This window comes from Mytilus galloprovincialis, chromosome 8 (assembly GCF_965363235.1).
Source record: "Mytilus galloprovincialis chromosome 8, xbMytGall1.hap1.1, whole genome shotgun sequence".
In the NCBI taxonomy this organism is placed as follows: Eukaryota; Metazoa; Mollusca; class Bivalvia; order Mytilida; family Mytilidae; genus Mytilus; species Mytilus galloprovincialis.
In genome coordinates this window covers 49671553-49686496 of record NC_134845.1, presented here as the reverse complement: position 1 = coordinate 49686496, position 14944 = coordinate 49671553, and the positions used below count along the sequence as shown (strand labels likewise).

Here is a 14944-nt window from a genome sequence, read left to right as displayed (position 1 = left end):
AAATATTAATAAAGCCAAACAAGTACAGATGGGTGCAGTCCTAATCTGTTATAGCAAGTTAACTTGATAACCAGTCTTTTGGACTGGTCAAAGTTAACCTGTGACTGGGTTTAGGACTGCTCTGACCTGTCCTAGGACCAAAATCTAGTTAACTTGAAAAGCGGACTTGGTCCTAGAACTGTTTTTGTGTCTGCCAAAAAGTTAACTTGGAAACAGGTCCGCTATTGATATAAGTTAACTTCGAACCAGTCCTGTCAAAAGTTTACAGAAGTTAACTTAGAAACCAGTCCTGCCGTAAAGTTAACATAAGTTAACTTCGAAACCAGTCCTGTCACAAAGTTAACATAAGTTAACTTTTGCTTTGATAAATCCGATCAAAACCAGACCTGTTCCCAAGTTAACTTTTGACTGGTCTGCTCAACACTAAGTTAACTTGTAACCAGGACCGCTCTACATCGACTTTTTAGAAATATTTTTTAATATCTTTGTTTCGTAGTTTAAACATCGACAATAAAGTAAAATTAATACTTCCGTTATATAAACAGGATTAAATAAAAATATTTGAAAATAAAGTACGCATAAAACGTTGCTTGTTTATACACAAATTAAATTATTTATCTGTGATCTGCCGAATCTATCAATTAAAAAAACCAAACGATCTTGGTTACAATGATAACGGGCACTGAATATATATTCCAATACCTATTATAATCAATCATATTTGCACTTAATATTATGTTTATCTATGCAACGACGTATATTAGATGTTTGTTATACGTCCTTGATCTATGTACTAGCCACAATCAGCAATATTTTAATTTCAGGAGAGAAACTATTATACAAAATGAAAGCATCACCTAGAACACATGATTACAAAATTTTGTCTGCATAAATTAAAAGTCCCAGCATGTCCTTCTTTTGTACAATCTATATACCATGTATACCCGCATAGTAAATCAGCCATATTTTTTATGTCGGGTATCAATGTATTATAATACAATGGACAGCTATATTGCAAAACAATAACAACATGAACAACAAATTTTTGTTCGCATAAATTTAGGGTGCCAGCAAGTCCTCCTTTTATTCAAAATAATGAAACTACCAAAATTTCAGTAGTTTTGATACCTCATGTTAACTTGTACAACAAAATGATTTGACCCATTGACCAAAACTGACCATATGTGCACTTTAATTTGTAAATCTATATACCATGTATACCCGCATAGTAAATCAGACATATTTTTTTTGGTGTAAGGATTCAATGTTCAATACAATGGACAGCAATATTGCAATACAATAACAACAAATTTTTGATCGCACACATTTAGGGTGCTAGAATGTCCTCCTTTTATTCAAAATATTGATACGTTACAAAATTACAGTAGTTTTTGATACCTCATGCTGACTTGTACAACAAAATTAGTTGACCACGTCCACCAAAACTGACCATATGTGCACTTTAATTTGTTAATTTATATACCATGTATACCTGCATAGTAAATCAGCCATATTTTAGTGTTAGGATTCAATGTACAATACAATGGACAGCAATATTGCAATACAATAACAACAAATTTTTGTTCGCATAAATTGAGGGTGCCAGCATGTCCTCCTTTTATTCAAAATATTGATATGTAACAAAATTTTAGTAGTTTTGATACCTCATGCTAACTTGTACAAAATTATTTGACCGCATTGACCAAAACTGACAATATGAGCAATTTAATTTGTAAATCTATATAGTATAGTAAATAAGTCATATTTTTCATGTCGGGATTCAATGAATAATACAATGGACAGTAATATTGCAATATAATAACAACAAATTTTTGTTCGCATAAATTTAGAGTGCCAGCATGTCCTCCTTTTATTCAAAATATTGATACGTTACAAAATTTCAGTAGTTTTTATACCTCATGTGGACTTGTACAACAAAATTATTTGAGCGCATTGACCAAAACTGACCATATGTGCACTTTAATTTGTAAATCTATATACCTGAATAGTAGATAAGCCATATTTTTTTATGTCAGGATTCAATGTATAATACAATGGACAGTCATTGACAGTAATATTGCGAAACAATAACAACAAATTTTTGTTCGCATACTTTTAGGGTGCTAGAATGTCCTCTTTTTATTCAAAATATTGATACATAACAAAATTTCAGTCGTTTTGATACCTCATGCTGACTTGTACAACAAAATTATATGACCGCTTCCACCAAAACTGACCATATGTGCACTTTCATTTGTTAAACTATGTACCATGTATACCCGCATAGTAAATCAGCCATAATTTTGTGTAAGGATTCAATGTTGAAGAACTGAGGATCCAAAATTCCAAAAAATTGTGCCAAATACGGCTAAGGTAATCTATGACTGGGATTAGAAAATCCTTAGTATTTCTAAAAATTTGAAGTTTTGTAAACCAGAAATTTTAAAAAAATGACCACATGATTGATATTCATGCTTACGCCGAAATGTTGACTACTGGGCTGGTGATACCCTCGGGGACGAAACGTCCACCAGTAGTGGCATCGACCAAGTGGTGTAAATAGTTATCAATGGTACCAGCATTATAATATAGTACGGCAGACGCGCGTTTCGTTTACATTAGACTCATCAGTGACGCTCATATCAAATTATTGACTGAGGTAAAATCATAATTGATCTTTTGAGTTAAGTTATTGAAGTAAAATTATACTTAAGTTGATCATCATTCAATTGTACTATATTTACAGAGAATATGGGAGAACGGTATATTTGGATTGGGCGAACAATACATTGATAATTGTGAACCTAATGGAAACTGTATGTCAGATCTTTTCCTCCAGATTCTGATTCTAATCAGCGTCAAACCGCTGACTAGATTTGTGTTTGGTACTGTTTGGGTGTTAGTATTCGTATTTTTGAATAATTTTAAAAAAATCGGTAGCCTAAGCGGAACTATTGATATAGTTTATTGTAACAGTAAAAAAGTCCTAGACATGTTAATTTAGGTTGATAACTATGAAGGTCTTGTCGAATACGACTTTTGAAATCCAAGAAATAGGGTTCAGGTACAAGATGTTTGTGTGAAGTTTGTGATTTTATCATATTCAGGAGAAACAACTATGATACATCAGTGATATTTGGGTAAAAGTAGCTTAAACATTTGATAAATCTATGTTCTCAATAACTATTGTGTCCACCTTTTTAATCGTGGTATATGTATAATTCAATTTTTGGCATAGTCAATTCATATTTTCAAATTATGTAATTACGTCGACGTCAGCCCTTAAAGTAAGTTTAGTACTTGTTATGCAGTTGTGTCAGTTCATTTTTGACGTTTGTTTTGTGAGTCTGGTCATACATTGTGTTATGCCTTACTATATTTTGGCTGAATTCTAGTTTGTCGATACATTTTACATATGTCTGATCGTTATCCCGATCGACTAACAAGTGGTTTATCTACAATGTAATTGTGCTACGTTGTTTGTTTTCAAGTGTGTTTACTGTTTGGGTACATATTTTTGCCTTACATTATAGTTATTCAATTTTTTATGTTAAAACAAAGTTTGAATACAAAAAACACAACATAGTACGAAATTAGAAATAATAATATCCTTACAAACACAATTCCTTTTTAAATTCTTGTCACGTTACGTAAAGACATAACATATCAACATTTTAAACTCAGTTTGAATTCAATATGTTTGTTCGTGTAAAAGAAACAGATTCATTTATAAATTTAACAGTGATACTGTGCGTCACGTTATGGGGCGTTTATCTATTCATGTAACGCACAATGTGTTCTTCGTTTGTGGTGTCCTGGCGTGAAATAGTAAATTCAGGGGAGGTGCACGTTGATATTCTGCGGATTACATGTTGTAATGAACCATTCCATAATTTATTTATATATTTCTCTGTGCTGTGCTGATTGTTCGTTTTTTTTTGTTTTTTTTTTGTATTCATGTAACGTATAGTTGTCATTTCAGCTCTATTTTTTTGTTGAATACCAAGGTTTCTGTTGTTCTGTTGTTTTCAACTTATAGTTGATGTGGATTTCTCAGTTAAAAAGTGTAACCCGCATTTATTTTCGTCTAATCGATTTGTGCCTATTGATCAACGGTATTTTATTGTTGTCTTTATTAAGGAACATCTTATTATTTGTTTAAAATTTTTCGGTCACTTTTGGTCCCCTAAACTAACCTTCAAAGTCAATGAACTATTACTGACTTTGAAGTATAGTTTAAGGGACTAAATATTGTAGGTCAATGAAAGTTAGTTTTAAAAAGTCACTATAGGTATAATGCCCGGATAAGATTGAATTAATCACTCTATCTTTTTTTTTGTGTGTAGAATAAAAAAAATTCAAGGAATATGACATGTGATAAGACCAATATACCGTTTTTGCAAGTGTTTAACATAGTCAATGTTTTTTTGGCAGTTTTTAAAACTTTCAAAATTTTAAACATATAGTTTTCAAACAGCATGTATATATGAAAGAAAAGTCCTTAGTGTTGAATAACAATTTTCTATTTGTAACTCCATCTTAGCAAAAGGCACTATCATAATTTTAAAATGATATAAGTAACTGAACGTATTATTTAAATGCATGTTGATTCAATTAAACTCTTTTCAATTTGATAGAGATGTTTTGTTCGGAAATAATTTTACCATTACTCTGCTGTTTTAAGATGATAACTTTTTTGGTGGTTATGTGTTGTTCAATCTTCGATATGCAATGGAGTGTTTTGTCGACCGGTTCATTTTCTGTCATTTTTTTGTTTGTGTCTTGTCATATAAGAAAAACAACACTTTACAATATTAACAATGCGTAAAAATTATTTAATTATTTTCAAGATGTCAAGTTTTGTTTACCCTAGGTGGGTCAAACGTGTTTGGAGAAAGATTCATCATCGCTCTCGTAAAAGAAAGGTGGGAGAAGTTCAAGAAAAATTAACCTTTATCCAGAAAGAGGCTCTTAAACCTGAACTTGGTGAATTCTCATTGGAAGAGCATACAGAGAAAATCATACAATATGGATTCCTTATGGTTTGTAAAACAAAATGTTTTCTGTAGGATATTTATCAATGTTTTGAAAGAAGTCTATTTTTTCTCTGGCAACGTTCAGTCTTTTTTTTTGACGGTTGATAAAGGCAGGGGTCTCCACTTGCACAAAAACTACACCAAATGTTGATTTTCTTGCCACACAATCATCTGGTACTGATGATTACGACTGATTTATAATTTTGTGTTTAAACAAGAAGCAATATTAAGTACAACTGGTTAAAAGTGGATTCTATCCTGAGTTCCATTAAAAGAAATCTGCTACAATGCAGTGCATTGGGTGACCGTAAACAGTTCTATATGTACACCAATTGTTTTTCAAATTACAGGTTTTACAGTATATTAAACACATCTTAAGTAATGCCGGCGTCACACATTGGCGTATAGACCGGCGTGCACCAAAGTACAGAGAAAATGGACAAAGTCGGTATACGTTAGTTGCACGCCATGCCAGAGGAACGCTAAACAATCGTCTAACGCGCGTTTCATAAGTATGAAGTACGTCGAAATACAAAGGTAAACGCTTGGCGAACGCTACTACTCGAGGATATTTGTATGCGGCATAAAAATGTTCATCCAGCTCAAGCATGTGTGTCAAGCGCGTGTCTAGCTACATGCACGTTATACACACGTCACCAGCGAGTAAAACGCGCTTCAAAACGTTTGAGACACTTTTAGAGCATGCTGTATACGCTTCGGGATCGTGCAACTTTCATTAAAACGTATGCGGATTTATTTTACCAAACACCCAATAATAGAACGTCCAGGAAACGCCCGGGACGCGTCGCAAATACGTTCAAGAAACATTTTTCCTTCGTAGCGTGAAATCCATCTACGTTAGACAAACGACAGGCATACGCAACCATACGTTTCTTAAACGCCCAATAAACGCTTAGGTAAGCTCCTCGTACGCGCAATACACGCTTAAAGCTCGTTGTGCACACGTTACGGATATGATTGACAGGTTGAATGCATCCAAAATTACCAGCGTATTGGCAGCGTTCCTGATTTTTTAACACGCCAAGCATACGTCAGAGCTATACGCTGATGTGTGACGCCGGTATAAACATAACATTAAATAGTTCATATTTTACGATTAAGTTTTTTATTGCATTTAAACTTAATACTGAAAAAAGGTAAACATACAAATTAATCTCTCCAAAGGCTTCACCATATTTGAAACGCGATGTTGATTAAAGACTTGTGAAATGCATACTAAATATACACAGGGCATTTCAGTAGTATATAAACATGAACTATTTATAGTGTTTTTGGGGGAAACACACGTCAGTTAACTTAAAAATATCCTTATTTAAAAGCATACACCTTAAAAAGTCGTAACGTCGAGATAAACATTATTCAGGATGAGAGTAAGTTAACAATTTAAATGATTTATCACCAGGCGGATCCTGTTTTTGCGATCAACTGGCTTAGCGGATCTGCAATTTTGAGAGCTACTGGAATCATTAGTGTGTACTAGTATTTGAAAGTTACTAGTAACATCGAATTCATTCATCTCACACAGCAGAAATTACCCATTTGTTAAACTACAGTTCGGAATAAGACCTAAAATGCCCAGTATTACTTTACCAAAGACATCCTCATTATCTTTGAACATTAATTTTCATACCGGGTTGAATTAAACATGTGCATTTTAACAACACCAAACTAGTCAATCCAACACCTGGCTGACTTTTACCTGACAGATTGTCCCTTTTATCATTAATTCAAGAAATCTTCGATTTATCTTGGCCATCAGTTTTATGCAGTCGGAGTAACAAATGAGAACCACAGGTCTTTTGCAGGAAAATAGCAAGAAGCGTTTGAATTCGGAATCACTATTCCGAGAATGGAGAGACAACCGGGCCATCAAATTCTTACTGCAGTTCACAAATCTCAAATGGATTTGCTTTGCATATATATGTAACGTTAATAACAGAAATAATATTAAAAAGACGATGTGTGTGCTTGCCAATGAAACAACTTTTTATAAGAAACCAAACTGACACAGAATTAACAAATTGCATATTACTTCAGATGTTGATTTTTTTATGGAAATGCAAGAATCATCAAAAAGTAAAATCACAAACATACTGAACTAAGAGGAAAATCAATTCGGAAAGTCCATAATCACATTGCAAAATCAAATAACAAAACGCATCAAAAAACGACTGGACAAGAACTGTCATTTTCCTGACTTAATACAGGCATTTTCAAATGTAGAAAATGGTGGATTAAACCTGGTTCTATAGTGCTAACCCTCTCACTTTAATGATAGTCTCATCAAATTCCGTTATATTTACAACATTGATGCGTTAAATAAATAGACACAATAAATAAAATGGTCAAAATATGGGTACATTAGTCATCATCGTATAACAATTTTAAAAGGAACAAATTAACAGAACACAAAAACATCTACTATCTACGAACACATTGATTGATTTGAGTGTCTGACGTCAGAAAATTGTATACGTCATATAAATTTGTCGTTCAATGTGCATACAAACAATTTTAAAATTTACATAGGCAATGTTAGCGTACAGGGTTAAAAAATCAAAAGTATGTAAGAATAAATTTCAGAAATAGACCGAGATTTAAACTAGTCCAAAAGTTATATATATAGAATTTATAAGAATCCACAAATAGTTAATTTCACTACGCGATCGAATGATTTTGACGCTTGTGGTTCAACGTATATAGTAATTCATAATGGAAATATATCATAATGACATATAATAGAACAATATCATACTGGCGGGATCTTTAAAATTACATAGTTATACTGACGGGATCTTTTAAAGTACAGAGTCACGTTATAAGAACAAAAGAAATACAAAAAGTCGCATATACAAAACAAACCACCAAAAAAAGAAAGCCAATACAAACACATGGACGAGATGTATAAGTACCGAGCCACGTTAAACGAATATCACATAAAGCAATTCAACAGTAAAAGTAATATTAATAATAAAACAAAGACAAATGAAAGAACAATAAAACACGTTGTTAAGATGATAAAAAACATCAGTACGCAGAATCTAAACATCAAGACCATCGTGTATTATTTGAGAAGTTGATACGGAATATTTATTAACAAGGTATTGGTACCTTCCGATGATCTTTTTAGAAAAAGGACGAGACGTTCTTTGACATACCCCTGGTTCATCAACTTTCTACTCAAACACTGATGACGTTTTACAAAGTCAGAGCAGGATTTGCAAGCTCTTGAATATCGAATAAGTTGGGAAATATATATCCCATATGAATTTTATTTCTTGAAAAGCTGCATAATGACAATTCTGACAAAAGTCGTTGCCGAAATATATTTTTTTTTTTAAATAAGAGGTTGTGTTCATATATGCATATACTTCATAAGAAAGGGGGCGTAGATGAATATGTGTGCGTGCTTACAGCCACAATGATTTATTACAGTGTGCACAGAAGAGGCGAAGCAAAATTGCATTGTATGTTTTTAACTTACATTACCACCATTACTAGCCTTTCAAGTTTTATTCGTGTCAATTGGCAGATTATTGTCAAACATCCAAAATTGTGCAAGATCTTTCCAAACCCCCTGTCGGAGCTTTTTGGTGACCAAAGAGTCTGAATGAATTTTTTTTTAGACCTGATGTCGCCTCTTATAAAAGCTCTTTAATTGCAGAATGGTGCAAGTAATTAGTTATGATGTCCAAACTCACCTACTTAATACCCAGACATTTACATGTCACTCCACTAGCTCTATATGCACTTTGTAATGCAATGTAACGGGCAAAACACATAATATAGTATACCTTCTTCAGTGTTGATGTTGCATGCGTCACAAAAGACAGAAAAGCCAATCATCGACCCCGACGAGGTTTGTCAAGTGCCGGGAAACTTTTTTGATAGGAAAGTTAAGGATGGTTTCTCTAGGTGGCTTTATTTAAATAAAATAGAATGAGTACATATCATCAATCATGTCAATTGTTTTCTATAGATCAGGCTTCAGTTCATGAACGGAATCTTAGAGTGTAAAGAAATATATTCCTCTTCCTATCTCTATACCTTTGTAATTTTGTTTGTGAGAATAAAGATATACATATATATATATATATATATATATATATATATATATATATATATATATATATATATAACTCGTCTAAACATCAACCCAACAATATTAGATCTGTAAAGAGAAAAAAAAATAAAAAAAGTTGCGAAACCAAATTTACAGTGGGTTGATGTTTAGACGAGTTGTATGTACATAATGTACACAGCCATGTATCACCATCATTGATGGCGATCCGATGGATAAATCTGTTGTAGAGTTGTCACTGACTCAGACGTACTTATATATATATATACAACTCGTCTAAACATCAACCCAACAATGTTAGATCTGTAGAACTGTTGTAATTTTAGACGAGTTGTATGTACATTATGTACACAGCCATGTATCACCATCATTGCTGACTCAGACGTACTTATATATATATATATATATATATATATACAATATATATATATATATACATACATCAAAATTGAAAACAATTACCAGCGTATTGATTCGTGATTATTTGAACAACGATCAAAATGATTATTTCAGTTTGAATATAGCATTTCAAGATAAGACTCATTTAAAATCTTTCTGTTTAGGAATATCAGTTATCATAAAAAAAAATAACGCTTGTTCGTGATTTTAAACTTTGGCGGAATTGTATACTCTTTTAGACTTGCATATACATGTACTAAGTAGGTATAACTATATATACTCATTTGCGATTACTGTTCTCCCTAACATCTTAAAAATATCTTGTTCAATTTTCATTCTTTATTGACTGCGTTTAGAAACCTGGAATATTGATCATTTCATGTGTGTACTGCTAAATAAATTAAATCTAATATTCGATACACAGTTCAGAATTTTTTTTCTTCCAGTTGTTTGCAGCAGCACTGCCGATAGCACCACTGATTGTACTGATCACGAATTTTATTGACAAATGGTTGGATGCAAGGAGAATGCTTTGGTGGTATAGAAGACCATTGGCAACGATAGCACAGGATACAGGTGATAAATATACATCAGTCATTAACAACTTTTCTTAGTAGGTACATTATTTTATATACCTATATGGAGAAATTTTTATTCAGAACAATAGGTCGTTTTTTTTTAGAATCAACCCGGACGATACCATGTTTCAATGAAGTATGCTTCAATGCATACAATATAGACCAATGTGAGGTAATTAATTTCTTTGATGAAAATACAAACTTTAATTTACTTAACAATTTAATTCGTTTGACAGTTTGTTGTTGCCAAAGGAGCAATTTTGTGTTTTAAAGTTCAATCTTAAATTATTTTTTTTTTAGGAAAATCGTCATTAAGCCTCATTTTAACTTCAAATAATGTGAAGCTTTATCAACTACTGCTCAAATACTGAGACATCATGCGAGATGAATTTCAATGTTAAGTTTTCCATAATACTTAAATCAAAGCCAGAGTGAACATATTCGTGTGTGAGATTTTTAAATTCTTATTGGTTCACACAATTGATATTGATTCGTATGACATGTACACGCATCACGATTACGAGCACTACTCGGGCCAGCTCTTAGCTACTTTATACATGTATATATAACTTTAAGTCTATCAAATGATAAATCAAATATTTTTATGTTCTCTTGAATAACATACAGGGACTTCACTATGTGATTGGCTTGGATGGGTAAGGGGTGTATTATTATGTTATATCCTGACACTGTATAACTATTCAAAAGAAAACTAATTTGAATATTTCATTCGGTTCGATAAAATAAGAAAAAAAGAATTCTGCGATATAAACAAATGATAAATGTCACTGCAAATTATAGAAAAAAAAATAGCACCCCCTTGCAATAAACTAAGTTTGTTTAAAAAATGTACTTACAAAATGACTGTCATTTGTCATACACCGTTATCGGATGGTAACAACTCATTTTTATTTACCTCATGCAGTTAAAGATACATATTTATGGTGTCTAGAATATGATTGATGAGGTTTATATTTAGATTACCTAGAGAGTTTTATTTTACATTCTAAATTCCATAAGGCGTATTTAAACCTGATCATACAAGAAAGAAAAATCCCACGTTAGTGTGGTTGGTAAAATAGGATACAAATTTTGCTAGTCTTTGTGGAATTTTTTTAACGGTATATAATGTATATAAAAAAAGTACTTCCTAGTTTCAGGATTGCCCAAAGAAAGACCTTTCTACGGTCGGTCGTTAAAACTTGACACCCCTCGTAGTGTTCTACGACAAAAAAAATCTTAGAATATGCATAATCTATGACAGAATATGAACATTATTTCACATAAAAATATTCAAGTTTACTACATGTAGTAAACGAACTGCTACTGTGCTGTTATTCTGTGAAAAGTTATTAAAGAAACGTGAGCTTAATATATACCTTTGTAATTTTGTGGATAAGAGTATTTATCTCCACATTTTTTGTGGCTTCTTTTTATCCCGTTTAAGCAAGATTTTCTCTAAATGCACAGTATTTGAATATGTAAAACTAGTGATAAAGAGATATCAGCAGACCCTTACAACAACATTTCTTTTGTAGGAACGTGGTATATAATACTAAAATTTGTAAACATTTGTGGAGTGATTTCTAATGGTTTCCTCATCGGTTTTACCTCCTCATGGTGCCGACATTGGGATGTTTATGAAAGGCTGTGGATAGTTGTAGGATTTGAGGTTGGTTACGTTTTTACTGATTCATATTCAAGATATTCTATTTTCAAGTTTAAGAAGGATATTTGACTGTTACATTACATTTCTCATTGAATAGTTTGTGTTTCCTTTATTAACTATATAACTATTCTCGCTTGTACAGTTAAAAAGGACATTTTTCAGATTGAATATATTTATTTACATATTCTGTTGTAGCGACAGCTTTTTGTAATAAAGTGTAGATAATATTTCCTTCTACTGCTAATGTTCATTTGTTAAAAAAAAACAAAAAAAACACGAAGTATGTTTATGGACAATTTAAACACAATGGGATGGCTGCGATAACATTTCTTGTCAGATCATTTAATAAGAAATGCAAGTCGTTTAACACTTGTTTGTTATTTGTTTTGCTAACATCATGAACATAATATTCTTGGAAATATTGATGTGAATTATTGGAATGAAGACTGGAACTTGCAATAAGCGGCGGGTTAAACTAATTATGTGAAAAAAGTTGACAATTGAAACATACTTGCAAAACGTCTTTTTTAATTAACATTACCTAGATTTTACAATCAACTTGATAAATTGGCTGTCCGAAACAATATATCAGTTTCTTATCTCACTTGCGACAGATTTTCATAGTTATATTAGATCTAAGATACCAGAATTGTCTCAACCTGTCTTGTTCCCGATTAAAACTTGATTAGGTTACTACACAATCGTGTTTTATTTTGAACTAATTGTGCTTATCTTTTAATGTTTCTGGCGTATTTGGCAAAACTATTTTGAATTTTGGATTTTCAATGCTCTACAGCTTTGAACTTGTTTGGCTTTAGAAATATTATGATATGCGCGTCACTGGTGAGTCTTGTGTAGACGAAACGCGCGTCTGGCGTACTAAAAATATAATCATGGTACCTTTGATAACTATTTGTTAAATCCTAAGTCATATCTGACTTCTTCATATTTTTATATCAGTTCTCGATCTGATTTCTTGGTTGAAAAAAAAAATCTTTTTTTAAATTGCAAGGACCTTAGAAAATTTGTCAACTATGTATGATACTAGTATCAGTAACTTCTTATTGAGGAGAACAAATAATAATCTGATCCACTGCTGTAAAATTTAGTAGATAACAGACCATTTATTAGCAGTCATTTCAGATATTTTCATTCTAGGTTAATCTGTTTAATAGTAATATAACACATATTTACTCATCAACTTTATGCATTTTTGTCTAAAATGTCACTGATCAGTACTCATGATCAAATGAGTTCAAGAAATTTTCTGAATAGTTCTGGAAGTGCTGTATCTGAATACGGCTGGACATTTTGTGCTGTATTTGAATTATTTTTTGTTTGTTTTTTAGCATTTTCAGATTAGTGTTAAACAAAATAAAAATGTTTCAGACAAACTCGATTTACTAGTGATTATTTTTTTTTATTGACAAACGGAATATTAAGAAATCCAACAACATGCCACCATTTGTAAATGTCAACTGGAATAATTTAACATGATTTTTCAAACCAAGAATATATTTGAAGACGATATGATGTATAAGATTTTGACCGGAATTTCTAACCAAAAGTCATCTTCCAATAAATAATTTACGATCATGAGAATTTGTTTGGTTTAAAAATTTTAAAAGGATTCAATTTTACCAAAAACGCTATACATTACAACGTTTGTTTTTTTAAGATTTAAAACATAACGTTCATTATTGTACCCCTATTTTGTCATCAATACCTTTGTTTGTTCACATATCGCTGTCAACACATTGGAATTATATGAAATTGTCAACCAACTGAGATGTCTACCTTGCAATAAAACCCGTTGTTTGATGTGTTTTAGTTTTTAATTTTGCCCTTTTATAAAGGACTTTCCGTTTTGAGTTTTCCCTGATTTTCTTTTTTATTTTACCTTTTACATAATATTCATAACTGCTACATTAAAAAATAAAAAAGATAAAATAAAATAATCAACCTCTTCATTGAAATTTATGCAGGGCTAAAACATGCAATATGCACATTGATATTGTTACAGATTTGCGTTTTATTTTGTTTCAGCATATAGTTCTTGCTTTCAAATTATTGTTTGACTACCTTATACCAGATGTGTCTCCTGATGAACGATTAATGTCAACAAAGGTATTTGAATAATCATCTTTGTAATGCATTTGAATAAGATTGACTAAAACTTTAAAAGCCATTTATATTGCAAACGCTGATTCATACAACGTTGACAGCAAACATGCAATGTTCATGTTTTGTCTAATATTTCTTTTTATGTTCTAGCTTCGTAAATTTAATATTTGATACTTGTCATGTTTTATTATTTCACCGACTGAATTAAATATGTTTTATCGCTATCTAAATTTCTGTCATTATAAATGGGTTCTACTAGGGATATTTTTCAGTATAGTCGACTTAATTTCCATTTTCAATAGACAAAATATTATGTAAGTCGATATAGTGATGACACCGTCACATTAATATATAAAACAAAAGCCTTTCAAAGTCATGAAATTTTCAAAATTTCAATCAAGTGTTGACAAAAGATACATAGACTTATGTCAATTCATTTATTTTCATGATAGTTTTTGACGACATAAGGATATTTGTATTTCCATTAATTTTTAAATGGAAATGGGGGAATTTGTCAAAGAAATAACAAACCGACCATACAACAGACAACAGCAGAAAGTCATCGATAGGTTTTCAATGCAGCGAGAAATTCACACACCCGAAGGCGTCCTACAGCTGGCCCCGAAATAAATATATGTACTAGTTCGGTGATAATGAATGGCATTGAATCCACATATTAATTCAATTATTCAAATAGAATTCTGAGTGTATGATCATATGTCATTTTGTATTTTGCGTTTATTCACTGAAAATAATCTGAGACATTCCATCTTAAAATTAAATGCAGCCTTTTTCAGCTTTGATAAACATTTTGTAATGCTTACCTGATACATAACAATGCTATGAGATATTTTTGGTAGTTATATACTAATAAAATAAAATGAAAGTGAGACTATATACATTAAAGCAATTCTTTATAGTACTAAAAGTAAAGTATGTCTTGTTTTATAAAAGCGAATATTTCGGCAATTATTTAACCAAGATTTTCTTTATACAGGATATGCATGACATATCGATAACAATAAAGAAAGACAAA

General features: G+C 31.6%; 1 protein-coding gene across 1 annotated transcript; it reads left to right on the top strand.

Moving 5' to 3' along the window:
- The first annotated feature begins 2752 nt into the window (after positions 1–2752).
- Positions 2753–14016, top strand: LOC143043348 (anoctamin-7-like). The gene is made up of 5 exons (XM_076215702.1): positions 2753–2898; positions 4874–5042; positions 9984–10113; positions 11654–11787; positions 13831–14016. Exons 1-5 carry the CDS (start codon positions 2819–2821, stop codon positions 13921–13923), a joined length of 606 nt encoding a protein of 201 aa, XP_076071817.1. The 5' UTR covers positions 2753–2818; the 3' UTR covers positions 13924–14016.
- The last annotated feature ends 928 nt before the right edge of the window (positions 14017–14944 follow it).

Coding starts and splice junctions, on each gene's coding strand:
- LOC143043348 (XM_076215702.1), top strand. CDS start 2,819: ATGTCAGATCTTTTCCTCCAGATTCTGATTCTAATCAGCGTCAAACCG. Junction 5,043..9,983: donor TACAATATGGATTCCTTATG/GTTTGTAAAACA, acceptor TTTTTCTTCCAG/TTGTTTGCAGCAGCACTGCC. Junction 11,788..13,830: donor GGATAGTTGTAGGATTTGAG/GTTGGTTACGTT, acceptor ATTTTGTTTCAG/CATATAGTTCTTGCTTTCAA.